At 43.5% G+C, this 15,011-nt stretch overlaps 1 protein-coding gene across 1 annotated transcript in view; it reads right to left on the reverse strand.

Annotated features, from left to right (window-relative positions):
* mbtps1 (membrane-bound transcription factor peptidase, site 1) overlaps positions 1 to 15,011 on the reverse strand; it is a 23,058-nt gene that overhangs the window by 2,527 nt on the left and 5,520 nt on the right. The window contains exons 4-20 of the mRNA XM_017434668.3: positions 12,850 to 13,065; positions 12,651 to 12,761; positions 11,812 to 11,921; positions 11,582 to 11,698; positions 10,099 to 10,166; positions 7,842 to 7,944; positions 7,332 to 7,483; positions 6,801 to 6,962; positions 6,031 to 6,175; positions 4,160 to 4,348; positions 3,865 to 4,037; positions 3,680 to 3,795; positions 3,072 to 3,228; positions 1,531 to 1,655; positions 1,367 to 1,444; positions 1,090 to 1,230; positions 880 to 1,011 (exon numbers count right to left, since the gene is read on the reverse strand). Of these exons, the coding sequence (XP_017290157.1) occupies positions 880 to 1,011; positions 1,090 to 1,230; positions 1,367 to 1,444; positions 1,531 to 1,655; positions 3,072 to 3,228; positions 3,680 to 3,795; positions 3,865 to 4,037; positions 4,160 to 4,348; positions 6,031 to 6,175; positions 6,801 to 6,962; positions 7,332 to 7,483; positions 7,842 to 7,944; positions 10,099 to 10,166; positions 11,582 to 11,698; positions 11,812 to 11,921; positions 12,651 to 12,761; positions 12,850 to 13,065 (2,295 nt within the window). The remainder of the gene's footprint in view (positions 1 to 879; positions 1,012 to 1,089; positions 1,231 to 1,366; positions 1,445 to 1,530; positions 1,656 to 3,071; positions 3,229 to 3,679; positions 3,796 to 3,864; positions 4,038 to 4,159; positions 4,349 to 6,030; positions 6,176 to 6,800; positions 6,963 to 7,331; positions 7,484 to 7,841; positions 7,945 to 10,098; positions 10,167 to 11,581; positions 11,699 to 11,811; positions 11,922 to 12,650; positions 12,762 to 12,849; positions 13,066 to 15,011) is intronic.

The following is a 15,011-nucleotide window of genomic DNA, read 5'->3' on the forward strand; positions in this document are numbered from 1 at the left end:
TGCTGAAATCTTTGTGGGCAAATGTGAAGCATTAGCGCACATTTTGGCTTCGGTCGCTGCTCCTGCACGCTCCCGGCATTCTGATGTTAACAGGAAGTGACGTCACGTGTCTTCTTCCTGAGTTATTTGGGGTTATTTTGGGCCACCATCCTGCAGGTTTTCCTTGTTTCTCTGCTCCAACACACCTGATTCAGAGGTTAAATCTCCTCTTCATGTTCTGCAGAAGCCTGTTAATCACCCATTGATTCAGATCAGGTGTGTTGGAGCAGAGGAACAAGGAAAACCTGCAGGATGGTGGCCCTGAGGACCAGGATTGGAGACCACTGATATAAACTAACCTGAGGTGAAGTTTTGAAGACTAAAGAACCAGGCTTTAGTTTTTACCCCTTTACAGAAAACACCCCCCACATATATATATATATATATATATATATATATATATATATTATAAAACAGGTATGACAGCTGAGGACAGATGAAACCCACCTGAGCCATCAGGGCCAGAAGGAGAACTTCTAAAATAAACCAACATTTTAAGACTGAGCCATCATGCAGCTTGGGGTTATTTTGTATTCCACGCTACACAAACCCACAAAGAAGAGACTAGACCACAGAAACGGTGGCGAATCACTTTAGAAACAATAAATATTGGGTTAAAGTTGCGGGAAAGTTGCGGTGTTTTGGGCAAAGTTGCAAAAAGTTGCGATTTCGCGGAGGTCGCTTGATTTTACGTTAATAGCTGCGATCGCAACATCGCAAAATCCTGGAGGGTCTGATCAGTTTGTTGTTGTGTTACAACAACCTGAATCAGTTAACAACATGACTTGAGAAAAGATTACACATAAAAGATGTCCAGCGCTGAGTAACCTCCACCCTCACCTTCCAGTCTCTGCGGCAGTGGGCTCTCTGCACCTGTGGGGGGCGCTACCCTGCTGTGGGAGTGGCTGAGGCTGGGAGGGGTCATGCTGTAGGAAGTGTACTGCAGCAGAGCGTCCAGAAGCCAGAAACAGTCTGTGGGGGAAACAACAGGGAGATAAATGTAAGTGACGAGCTCCAGACGGGTGGAAACAGATCAAATCCAAATGTTACCTTTCTGTCTGTGGCTGTCGTCGATACAGTTCGAGTCTCCGTACAGAGCGATTCGACCCCCCCCGTCTGACGGCGTTTGGTACAGACCCAGGATGGGAACTCCCTCCACCACGGCGGTCTCCTGCTTTAACACTTCCAGCCCTGCACACACACAGACACACACCTCAGGGTTTTATCTGTCACACAGATTAAAACGTTGCTTGTTACACTGTATGGCTGCCGGCCAGCACTCTGCTACGCTGAGCTGAGTTTAATACTTTAAAAGGGATGCTGGTACCTTGATCCTTCAGGTTCTTGGCAATCACAATCCCATCTTCTGGGAAACGAGCGATGCTGCAGCCGGAGGCGTAGTACACTGAGAGAAAACCGACACACAAAACCTTTTTATTTCCTGTCAAACATCCCTGAGTGTGACCAGAGGAAGCTCTGAAAGCATCTCACTGTCATGATCAGCCAGGGTGAAGTCTCCCTCGTACAGCCCGTCGCTGAAAGCCATCCCCCACACCGAGATCAGGTCGTTCAGAGCCGGTACGTTAGCGCCCCCTGTGTCTGGCATCCACCACTGCCTGCAGTGGGCAGCAAGAAAATCAGCCACGTCCGTTCAAATTCAGTAAAGAGAAACAAAGATCCAACCCAAAAACGAACCAAACACAGTCAGAATTTCATGCAACTCCAGGAAATTAAAAGCTGGCATGAAAAGATGAATTTCAGAGCAGAGTATAATCCCACACACGTCAGCAGCTTCTATGAGACTGAAACCTTCACAATAAGACAATCTACAGGTGCTAACAGTCCAAGGAAACAAAATGGCAGTAAAAGGAAACGGCAGATTACAGTCATGAAGTCTGTATTTATTGTGTTCATGACTTTAAATCTCTGTAAACAACAGATCAGGCAGGAAATGAACAGCCCAGCCAGGTCTGAGCCCGAGGATCGTGATGTATGAGATCTATTAGAGCGCGAGGACACATAAATAAGGCCGGAGTCAGCGAGAACCTGTGATCCATCGAGTAACAGAGCTCCGTTTATCTTCCAATCATTATAACACGATAAGCTCCTGATAAAAGCTTTAACCAGGTAACAGATCATTAATCAATCAGGTGCTCGTTTACACAGTTCTAATATCTTATCCATTAAAGAGAAGAATTACAGGAAAACTTCTCTGCAGGACTTCCTCCTGCTCTGGGTGCAGAGCTGTTTGCATTTTTCATTTAAAGTTTATTTTTTAAGACCTCAGAAAGAAAATATTTCCCACTTTTAAGTCGGGATAGTTTTTATTCCAAATGTGTGTCCCCCCTTCAGTTAAAACTTGCTGGTAAACTGAGTTTTATTTTGCATCTGCAGTTGTAAAGTGTGAAAAGAAATGCAGGACATAAACTCAGGCGAGAGTCTTCGATTAATAAAACTGAGATCGTGTTTATGACAGTTAGGGACGGGCGTTTTAAGCACAAACACTTCAATTTTGTCAGGAATTGCTTAATTAGTTTTTTACTAAGATTCAAACCCCCCACCTCCCTCACTTCCTGTTCCGTTCATGCTAAAAGTCAGCAGAAGAGTGTTTAAAAGCAGAGAAAGCATCTTAATGAGCTCTAACGCCAGCCGCTGCTTTAAATGACTGCGTCCACACGGTTGGGACATGTGATGAATTAATGTCCTGCAGCTGAAAACCAAACTTGGATACAGAGATGATGCTGCTGCTAATTCTGCAACCCGGGGAGCTTTTAATTTCTTCTTTTTCACCGTTTCCGAGGGACCAACATGGAGGGGAACCCCGGATCATAGTTTCTACTTTATAACCCTTTCAGAATAAACTTGGACGGCCAAAACAGATGCTGGTCCTCTCCAAGGTGTCAAAAAAAAAAAAAACAACCCCGGTGGAAAAGCAAATAAATTAGCCTGACATTAAACTTCAAACATTCAGAAACTGCTGCTCTTCCTTAAAGACAATCAGAGCTGCGATCTTCACTCAGAGCCCTGCGTACCTGGTGTTTTCATCGTAGAACTTGACCTTCCTCATCACGGAGGTGTTGTACCAGTCGCTGAAGATGATGAGAGACAGACCGTTGTCGATGTCTCTCCTCAGCTTGGTGATCTCTTCAGGGAAATATTCCTCCTCGCTGTCCACCATCAGCAGCGTGCCTGCAGGGACACAAAGCCCCACGACGCTCAAACACACCCAGTCACAAAACAAGAAGCATCCTAAAGTAAAAATATACATTTTAACTGGAGCCAGACTTTCTGACTCCAAGTCAAACCCAATGATGTTTCATAAAATCTAGGAGGAAAAAAGTTTGCATTGCCCTGTAATTTGCATTTCTGAAACAAAAAGCAGCAGAGAGGGCTTGTTAAATGTGGCTGACTGACAGGAAACATGGTCCCAACAAGGAAGACACACTTAGAAATGTCAACTGGATAATATACCTCCTTTAAAATGAACTAAAATCCACCATTATTCAAAGAATTTTCTTTTTAGGAGTGTTTTACAAAGCCAGAATGTCATCAATAAAAAGACATTTTGGACCTTTTCTGAATCTACAGATTAAAATGGGGAAACGAAGATCCTCTCAGACGGATTGCTTGGTGCTCGTACCGTACTGGCTGGCATCAAAGCACGTGATGGGCGCTCCCAAAACTTCAACAAAGTAACCCATGCTCCTCAGGTGCTGGTACATGTCTCTGAAGTTCGTGTGGATATGATCCCCGTTCCTGGAAACAGGAGAAAATATTCAGAAAGCTTTAACGGGAAACCATAAAGGTGCGTTCAGACGTACGCACCAGTCGAGGGGGTCGTTCTTCATCCGGAGGTTGTCGCGGGGAAAGTAGCCGGGGGGGTACCGGAGGTTGTGGTACTGGTCCCACAGCACCCGCTTACTGCGAGGGGGAGTGGGCACGATTTTCACCTTAATGGGCAGCTTGACCGTGGACGTCAGCTCCCCTCCCACCTCCGACTACAAAAATCAGACAACCGGAGAGGGATCAGTTGGTTAAAGAGCATTAACTACAAGTGAGCGTATATCACGTGTTGTATAATTTAATTAAAGCAGCATCATCAGCTTCTGTTGAGACTCACGTCGTTCTCTGCAGGCGACGCCACCGTGACCATGACGTGACCCTGAGCGATTCCTTCCCAGGATGCAGCTTTCTTGGCCACAGAGATGGACACGGCCAGGTAGCCGGCCCACGGCCACAGCACAGGTGAGTAAGACACGGCCACGTCGATGTGGTCGCCGTTCTGCGGGAGGTACGGCTGCCAGACGGGCTGAGCGGAAACAACGCAGCACTTAGTAAAGCTTCAACCAAAACTGAAGAATTATAAAAATCTGCTCAGAAGGGTTTCTGCTGAGCTCGAAGGCATTTAAAAAACTGGATGTCTGGCTGGAATATCTCAGCCAAATTAAGCAAAAACTTTCAGGTTTTACTCCGCCAACATTTTGTGCACAGTTGAAATGAAAATAAATCATTTGCTGTGAATAAGACGTGAACAAAGCTTTGTTGCACACTTTAAAAGTTAAATCACTTTCTGCACAAGTTTAGTAGAAAACAAGCATCAGTATTAATCAAATGTTGACACTCAGGAATCAAAGCAAAAAAATAAATCTTTCCTTTAGCGATCCATTGGGTTCTTCTCACTTTTCTTATTTTCATGCAAACAAACAGAAAAGCATCAATTTGTTGTTGAATTTGTTTCTACAGTAAAATGCACATCAGTATTATCTCTTCTGTCTTCAAGCTTCTCACAGTTTGCAGCTAATTAAACCTACAGGTGGAGACACAAACTTCCTCTTGGAATCACACTGAAATGGTTTGTGAAGGTTTGTGCACCTACAGACAGAAGGTATCTCACTAGGCTGTGATTAGTTGGTAAACAGTATTTATCAGTCCCTCCAGGATTTCGCGGGGCATTTTCCTAAAAGTTGCAATTTTTTTTTTTACTAAAATCAATAAACAACCATAACTTTTAATAGATAAACCAAAAATACTTTACTTTGTAAGATAATTACCAACAAAAGGTGCTTTATTTGAGAACTTTGATAGCTTCTAAACTGACATTCATGAGCATTTCTGGATCGTCCCTGGTCTGCAGCTCTCCTCACATGTTTTGCAGACACAAAGTGTTTGTCGATGCGTTTATGTTCCATGATTACACTGCAGGACGTGCAAAACAGCTGCAGCTGGGGAGGAAACTGGTTTGCTGAAATCTTTGTGGGCAAATGTGAAGCATTAGCGCACATTTTGGCTTCGGTCGCTGCTCCTGCACGCTCCCGGCATTCTGATGTTAACAGGAAGTGACGTCACGTGTCTTCTTCCTGAGTTATTTGGGGTTATTTTGTATTCCACGCTACACAAACCCACAAAGAAGAGACTCGACCACAGAAATGGTGGCGAATCACTTCAGAAACAATAAATATTGGGTTAAAGTTGCGGGAAAGTTGCAGTCTTTTGGGCAAAGTTGCAAAAAGTTGCAGCCAGTCTTGAACCCAGCAGAATTTTGCCACAAGCGTCGTACTTACTTTGTCTTAATTTGATTGCTGTTTATTTTTGTCACAACTCTGTTGTCTCACATTTCATGTCTCACTTTCTGACTCACAGAAACTAAGTTTCTATTTTCAACATGTTAAAGATTGAGGCCCTACGACTCGAGAACGTTTCAACATATTTTTGTAACTCTCTCGCAGATTAAAGCCCAGTCAGAGTGTTTTAAATCACTCAGTGGGCATAAATCAACCCTTATATTGTGCAACATAAGACATTATTTTAGTGTATTCTGTTTTATACTTCTAGTCATTCTGTTTTCTTCCAATATTTTATTTATGTTTAGTAGCTCCGCTGCAAACACTGAGACCTAAGAAACTGTTTTTCTCACATCAAGTGGTTTGAATGAGAATAAATCAGAGTCTGAGACATCTCATCGCCTCTTTAACTGACAGGATGACAGCTCACCTTGTCAACAATCCTACCGGTGACTCCCATGCCGTTGAGGATGGTGACGTTGACGATGGTGGGCATTCCTCCGTAGTAGATGGGCTGGGAGCAGTAAGGCCACATGTACGGACACTCCGTCAGGTCGATGTAGCTCGGAGAAAGGCTGCAGATTAAAGAACATCCCAACAGATTTATGTAAACCATTAAAGCTCATCTGGAATAAATACATGCTCTGAATGCAAATAAAACCAGAAAAAAACAAAAACTGTATTGTGCAACTCGCTGCAAGATTTGCAAAAACAATTAAAGGATAGTTACACAAGTCTGGGTGAGAAACGGTCTTACATAAATCCTTCACATTCCCAAATATATTTGTTTGGAGCTCATTTTTCCTTTGGGAAACTTGTGGTGAATTTGTTAAGACCCAGTCTGAAGCGTCAGAAAGGAAACCAACATCAAGTGTGTGAATAAAAGTATAAATCTGTTGTTAATAAATGTTTCAGAGGAGCTGTTAGCACCTCAATCCTGTCAGAAATAAACTATTTCTTCAAACAGAGGTTGTTTAAGGAGCTATCTACAGCAGGTAAGGTATTAACTCTTCATAATTTATCCAGAATGGCCAGAATATCCCTTTCTGAGACTGTAGACACTGAAGTTTTGTTTCTCCTGTTTTCTGCTCCTCGGTCAGCGCTGTGACAACATCAGGCTGGTTTCCTTCACTTCTGGATGAGTTTATTTATTATTATTTACTGCTGGTTTCTGTTCAGATCTCTACAGGCTTCCCTCACCTGGCCTGAGGTCTGTAGCTGTTGAGGATCTGATAGGCTCTGATCAGGTCCAGTTTCCCATGGCCCTGCTCGAACATGTTGACCCCGGGCAGCCTGCGGGCCGAGGCGATCAGAGCCTGCTTCATGGAGGCGGGGTTCACCAGCTCGCGGTTCAGGACGGTGCTGCGGGACCCAACAGAACAGCCGCAGTTATTGTGTGTTTCAGAACAGGAGTGGAGGAAAGACGAGAGAAGAAGGTTTTTGTGATGCTGTGATTGTGTTGGAGCAGGAAGTGAAGCCTGCTGTCAACAAAGGTGGCGTGATGAGTTTACCAGCAACGTGAGCTGACAAATCGGCTCAGTTACAGCTCTGCAACAAGAGAGGGATGTGATTCTGACTGACGAGGAGTAAAACCACTGATTGGTGCTTGAGGACAACTTCTACATGCTGTCAGACTTCAGGCAGAATTACTCTGACCAATAATAATAAAAATAAAACTGAATTATCCTTCACTCTTGCAGTAAAAGGAGAACCTAGTTTCTGAAAACGGACCTGGCCAGAAGCGTGACGGCGCCAGCGACCACAGGAGAGGCCACGCTGGTCCCAGACAAAGAGCGACACCCCTCCTTCAATCCTGAGCCCCGGACGCCGGAACCGTAGGTGACGATATCGGGCTTCACTCTGCCGTACCCGCCCGGCAGCTCCTGCACAGAGAGGGGACACGAACAGACCAGAACGTTATTAATAATCGTTTCAGATTTCGTGCTGCAAGATATCACTCGAAATGGGATGTCCAAAACAACAACAAACACAGGAAGAACTAAAAAAAATATGATCAAAAACATGTAATGTTTATGGATTTGGAGCATGCATATCAAAGCTGAGGGAACAAGCATCTCTTTATGACGGGAATCCAAGAAATTAGATGAGTCAGAAACTGAATCCCACATCAGATGTCTGAAGGTTTCCACAGTAACGACCTGACAGGATGTTGGTGACGGTTGATTATTATTATTATTATTATATCACCTCAGTAAGCTGAGGACTGATGCTCCGACTCACCCAGGTGGTCATTCCTCTGGAGGAAAATCGAGCAATGTTGTCCTCAAAGTCGATGCCTCCGACTCCGATCACATCCATCTGGTCTGCTGGATTGTTCAGGGTGCTAAAAACAAAACAAAAAAACCATTGCATGATTAGTTTTACTATATATAATAAAAAATAAAAAGCTTGTTGTTGGTGTCGTCTGTCAGGTGGTGAAATCAGGCTTATTGGGAATTATTCAGGTTAAATATTTCATTAAGTGTCATTGAAAGGGCGGACACATTAAACAACAACTTTACAAATAAAATAAAGTATTTATTTGCATCAGCAGTGACGTCACTGAGATATGAGGTGGAACAATGAGATTGTTTTGACCAGAAGCTTCCATAAGCTGAGGATTTAAAGTCAGGAACTAAACTGGGAACTCGTCCTCCTTTTTGACCCAATTGGTTCCAGGGCTACTTCAGGACCAGAACTATTGCCCCTTTTACACCGGCTCTAATTCAGAAGTCCGGCTCTACTCCGCTCTACTCGGCTCGGCTCGATAAAGAATGCCTCCGGAGGGCTACGAGTAGGACGGCTGTTATCCGCCGGAGATTTCAGGCTTTACAGGCCTTCAGCTGGGGGACAGACGGCTAAACGTTGCAGGGTAAGCTAACGCTGTTGTTTATATTTCTACCTTCGCTCTTTATGTTTGCATCTGGCCACACCCACGACCAATGAGTGAACAGGAGCTAAGCTTGCGCCGCCCACGAAGCAGGGCCGGCCCAGCTGGCCCTACTCTGAAGCAGGGACCAAAGAAGCAGGGCCGGCCTCAAAAAAATGCAGATGGAAACGCGTGCAAAGCGAGCCGAGTAGAGTGGAGCTGGGACCTTTAGAGCTTGTGTAAAAGGGGCATAAGGCTAGTTCTTCATGGTTTCAAAAAAAAAGAAGCCATAAAAGGAGGCTGGCCAAAAAAAAAAACAAGTTCATCAACAGAAAGCAGTTTCTTCCAAACGTCTTCAGTTTCACCTGCAGGAGAATGAAACCGCAGCTTAGACTGAAACTAAATCCTAAACACTGAAACGCGGTAAGAGGTGGACAAACGAGACCTGCCTTTCAGAACAGGAACCTTTTCCAAAAACTAGAGACTTTTGAGGATTAATTTATCAGCCCAAACCTTGTCCACTGCCTTAATCTAAGGTCTTATTTCTAAAGGAGGTACTGCCGGGACACCCAACAGGAGCTGAGGCTTTCAAGGAAACTCTGGCACGAAAGAGGAGAGACTGCTTCCTGTAGTTAAAGTCCTCAGTCATTATTAATTACATTTAAATTGTATTCACACCCCGTCCTGTTGCATCTACAATCACCAACTGTGAGACCGGTGAGAGGGGATGAACGCAGCTGTAACGCTTTCTGCAGCAAAGACAACTAAAAGACAACACCAGTCGCATTTGTTTTCAATTATAATCATAGTTTATTTCCTCACGAGTACAAGACAACCTTTGTGCCTTATCCTTTGACATAACACCAAGGTCAAAGCAAGTCAAAAAGCTGTTTTTATAAAACAAACTAAGAGAGTTATTGTTAGGTGGTGATCAGAGAGACAAGATCGTCTCATTTTCTTTCATTCATTCCTTTGTTAGCACAGAGGAGGCCGAACATTACAAATATAACCGAGGTATCAGGATTTTCAGCTGTTTTGTCACAAAGACCCACAGGAAATTAGGAACAGAGTAAGATAACACGTTCACCTGGGAAGATAATGTCTGTATATTATGTAATTTTGTGTCCTGCGTTTGAGATAAATGGAGAAATATAAAGATTTTGATGCTTTTCTGAAGAAGAGAGATCCAGATTACCAGACTGTCCCGAGCCAAACGAGTACAAAGCTCTGATTAAATTAAATCCTCTTCAACTGACAAATCTTTAATTATGAAGAAAGAAAACCAACAACATTAATGTACGGAATAAAACGTTTCATGGAGACTATTTTAAGACAAAATAAAAGCACGCAGTTTGAATAAAAGTGATTGTAGCTGAAACAAATAAACTTTTTTTATTCTGATCTTTGTCTCTAAGTGAGAAGGAAGTCAGAATAATGTTTACTTGTTTATAAAGCACTTCCTGGTTTGACTTCATTTTAAAGAAGTAGAAAACAACTCTGGTCAAAATTCAACATCTTTAGTGAATCCTTCTACCACCGACTGAGTGAACATTAACCAGACTGTTACAGATTCACACATTTCTTTAAAAATAATTCATTTTAACCACAGCAGCGTAGCGATGAACTCACCCGTACAGAGGCCCGTCGTTGCCGATAGCTGAGACCATGATCACCTTGTTGGCCGTCAGTTCCCACACCTGGCCGTCACAGAAGAAGGAGAAGAAGAAGCATCTTTCATTTCAGGCTTCCACACTTTGCTCTGAATATTTTGGACCTGATGCAAACTTTTCAACATTTCCTGCAGATATTTATAAAATGTCTGAAGGGATGATGATGAATGCTACAGCCTGATTCTGTGTTTCTATAACCAAATATATTATATTAAATATTTGTAATCCAAGTAAAACAACAGTGAGCAGCACGGAGAAGCAACATTTCTGCCTGCAGAAGAGAGAAACTAACCGGAGCAACCTGCGCTGAAATTTTTATTTTTAAAACTTGTTCTTCCACCTGACATGCAGAAATCCAGAATCCTCTGGCCTGGATGCACAGAGTTTATGGGTTCAAAGGTGGTGAAAGTGGCTGAAGCTACAGAGAAAAAACAAACGGTTCGAGGAGTAAAAACTGAGGAACTCCCTGAAGAAAACACCGAGACCACCGTGCAGAAAAAAACCTTGAAAGCTGACATGTTTTTGTAACCAAAGACAGATTTGTTTTGACAGAAGACGTTTTTTTGAGCTCCTATTATTAATAAACCTGGTTTGACCTGTTTGAGCTGAAAGGCGATCCGCCTCGCCTCTTTAGGGTTTTGTGAAAAGTTGAACCATGCAGGAGGAAATTGAGGCGTATACAATCGTTCTTATGTTCAGACAAACATCAGTCTGGGTTAAACACTTAACAGACCCTCCAGGATTTTGCAATGTTGCGATCGCAACTATTAACACAAAATCAAGCAAACACCGCGAAATCGCAACTTTGCCCAAAACACCGCAACTTTCCCGCAACTTTAACCCAATATTTATCGTTTGTAAAGTGATTCTCCACCGTTTCTGCAGTCTAGTCTCTTCTTTGTGGGTTTGTGTAGTGTGGAATACAAAATAAGCCCAAATAACTCAGGAAGAAGACACGTGACGTCACTTCCTGTTAACATCAGAACGCCGGGAGCGTGCAGGAGCAGCGACCGAAGCCAAAATGTGCGCTAATGCTTCACATTTGCCCACAAAGATTTCAGCAAACCAGTTTCCTCCCCAGCTGCAGCTGTTTTGCACGTCCTGCAGTGTAATCATGGAACATAAACGCATCGACAAACACTTTGTGTCTGCAAAACATGTGAGGAGAGCTGCAGACCAGGGACAATCCAGAAATGCTCATGAATGTCAGTTTAGAAGCTATCAAGGTTCTCAAATAAAGCACCTTTTGATGTTTGTTGGGAATTATCTTACAAAACTAGGAAGTATTTTTGGTTTATCTATTAAAAGTTATGGTTGTTTATTGATTTTAGTAAAAAAAAAAATCGCAACTTTTAAATCAGGCATTTTAGCCACAACAATCACAAAAAATGCCCGCGAAATCCTGGAGGGACTGACTTAACAGAGTTAAACCTTTGCATCACCTTATCCACAAAAGGATGGTCCATGAAGTCCGGTCCCCCGATGCTGAGGTTCAGAACATCAATCTTCTTCAGGATGGCGTAGTTGAAGGCATCCAGGAACCATGAGGTGTACGAAACCTAAAAAGAGGAACAAAAATGCGTTTTACTGCACTATGAACACGTTTGGGCTTAAACTGAGACAGAAATGATTGCAGAAGTGAAATGAAGTCTCAGTAGTAAACTGTGAGTACCTGGTTGTTGGTGAACACTCTGAAGATGTGGAGCTCTGAATCCGGAGCGAAGCCCTGACACTCCCTCATACTGGCTATAACTCCGGCGACAAACGTCCCGTGGCCCAGGCCTGAAAGCAACACGAGCACTCTTCAAACGTGACGACACACACTCTGAACCAGTCACCGTGTGTGCTGACCTTCCTTCGAGCCAAGATTTAATTCATTCATTTAAAAACCTCCCAAAGATGCAGAAAAATGTACATAAAAACAGAAATCTGCTGAACACGAGTATCAGTGAAACGTTCGGACTGATTCCAAATAAACACATTTTTATCTGATAATATATTTGTTTGAAGAAGTTAGAAACTCGGACGGTGTTGGACCTGATGAGCTGGAAGGCTGCGGCCGAGAACAGCTGCAGACAGAGGCAATAATCAGCTGATAGGTGCTCAGAAAGGTCAAAGTTCAGTGTTGGGAAAGAAGAACTGGTTCAAAGTTCGGTTCATGTTTACAAGATCCATAATGACCTTTTTAATAAGCTCATGTCTGCTGAAGTAGCTGTTAAATGTCATTATATGATGTCACGTGCAAACTATTTGATCATTTCCTCTGCTTCCCAAAGTCAAAATTAACTTTTCTTAAGCAAAACCGACAATAAGGCTCATCTCATCCTCTGATTGTTATTTCCAGTTTGGAAAAATATAATTTAGGGCTTCTTAAAATGTTTGGTTTCCCCCCCTGGGTGGAGTCGAGGCTAAAACAATAAAGATAAATGAACTTCCCCTGGTTTCTGTTGTTTTCGACGGCCCTAAAAATGTCTAAGGTGTGATAAACGTCCGGATGCTCTCCCTCCTCACCATCATCCAGTGTCTTCTCGTTGGTCCAGTTGGTCCGTTCCTTCACGTTCTTAAAATGAGGATGCTTCTCACTCAGACCCGTGTCAAAAACCGCCACCTTCACACCAGAACCTGCGCACCAGGAAAAACAAACGGTTTCAAATAAATACAAAGATTGATTTTATTTAATGAATTTATAGGAAGGAGCCCCGTTTCTCACCGGTGTGGCCCATCTGCCACAGAACGTCGGCCTGCAGGATCTGGGCGACGTGGCGGGGGATGGCACGGAGCAGACGGCGGCTGGAGTGGCGGCCCGTGGCGTGCCAGAAACCCGAGCCCAGAGAGAGGCTGGTTCGTCTGAAGGGGCGGGAGGATTGCCACGACTGCCATTTTGGAGTTTCAGCTGTGGCGTTGCAGGGTGCTGCGGGTTCAGGAGCTACAGAAACAAAACACGGAAACTAAAATCACTCAGAGCAGAAAATAAAGAAATAAATATCTCAGTCTCCTTCAGGTCGGTCTCCGATAACATTAACACCAGGATGTCCAGAACATCTTCTGTTAAACTCATCAAATCCTCTCACTGGGAGTAATTTATTGAGCTTCAGACATGAGGCTGATCTCATCAGCATCATTAAAACTTATCTTCTCACAAGCTGAATCACTTCGAAGGAACAAATGATATCAGGTGATTAACGAGCAGGAGCAGAGGATCGTGGTTCTTTGAGCTTTCTTCAGCTCCAACGATTCACAAAGTGAAGCAGAGCTGAGTTCAGATCTTATCTGGAGATTTCTGCGTTCACAGAAAGCAGGAAACAAAAACAACCCAGGGTTATGAGGTGTTCGTCATGGATTTAGTGTCTGACCGATGAAGCTGATGCTCACTTTAAAACTGGACTCAAAGAAATCCCCAAATTACTGGGAATTTCCTACAAACATGGCTGCTTATTCAACCAATCACGGAGGGGCTTCTTGTGTATTTTTACCCCAGCTTTCTCATATGACTGAGCTTTTGTTGTTGTTGTTTTTAAGATTATAAATCCAGTAGTTTGGTTTGGTTGTTTTCACCAAACTGAACATGGAGCAGAGAAAACTGTCTCCATTCATGGGACTGTAGCCGACCTCCCTGGATGTGGACGCAAGAGGAAATGCGACCCCAGGTTGATCAGACAGCGAGGATGGTAGAAGAAAGAGCAAAGAAATCATCTGAAACCATTAAAGCTGACCTCTAAGGTCAAGATAGGTCACTTTCTGATCCGTCAGATTGTGAATGATGATGGAAGACGACCCGGGAGGCTCCACTGTTGGCGGGAAAACCAGACAGGAAGTCACCAAAATCCATGTTTCTGGGGCTGATGAGACAAAACTGGAGCTTTTTAACTTCAGTCACATCAGCTCTGTGTTTACAGAAGGAAAGTTGGAGGGGGTTTTGTTTTGGGGCTGGCAGAGGGAACCCTGAATCTGTGCAGGAAAACACTGACGTCTGCCGAGGCATCCTGGAGCGAAACATACTGCTCAGAGTCAGACAGCTCAGCTCATGTAATGACCAAATCATACAGCTAAAAGCATCAAAAATGATTAAGAAAAACAAAACCATTGAGCCCAGATCCTAATCGTATTAAACATCTATGAAAAGATCTGAAAACTGCAGTGAGGCAACGCCAACCTTCAAACCTCAGACAGAAGAAGTGGCTCAAACCACCTGAAGTACAAAGATCCTTATCAGCGAAATATGAAATATGGGTACCATCTTTTATGTCCATGCAATTCTCGTTTATTTTTATTTATTAACCTTAATTTAACCAGGTAAATCCCACTGAGCTGAAGGCAGCCTAACATGCATGTTTTTAGACTGAGGGAGGAAACCGGAGCACCCGGAGAAAATCCACGGACCCTCAGGTCCAACGCGGGGTTTGAACCCAGGACCTTCTTGCTGTGAAGCAACAGCGCTAACCACCAATAATCAAAAAAACAAATTTGCCATCTGTTAAATATGAAATAAACAATAAGGATGCCATTAAACTTTTATTAGTTTTTTGATTATTGTGGAAGGGTACCAATACATTTGTCCATGTTTTATTTCCATATAAGCTGTTTAAAAAATGTTTGTTTGCTGCAAAAGATTTTTTATGAAGTAAAACATTAAATTCTTACAAAACTAATAGATGTATGTGTTCCTGATGAGCTGCAGCATGTGTAACACACGTCCCCCCCCACCCTGCACCCCCACCGTGACACAGCATGTTCAGAGGCAGGCTGGGGGCACACTGAGGTCTTTCATGCAGTGCCAGGCTCAGGGCGTACCCCTGACTCACCTACTCCCCCACGCTCAGAGCAAACAGAAGTCTGTGTCTCTCCTCCCAACACCACAAACCCTCACCCCCC

This window comes from Kryptolebias marmoratus, linkage group LG11, assembly GCF_001649575.2.
Source record: "Kryptolebias marmoratus isolate JLee-2015 linkage group LG11, ASM164957v2, whole genome shotgun sequence".
Lineage (NCBI taxonomy): Eukaryota > Metazoa > Chordata > Actinopteri > Cyprinodontiformes > Rivulidae > Kryptolebias > Kryptolebias marmoratus.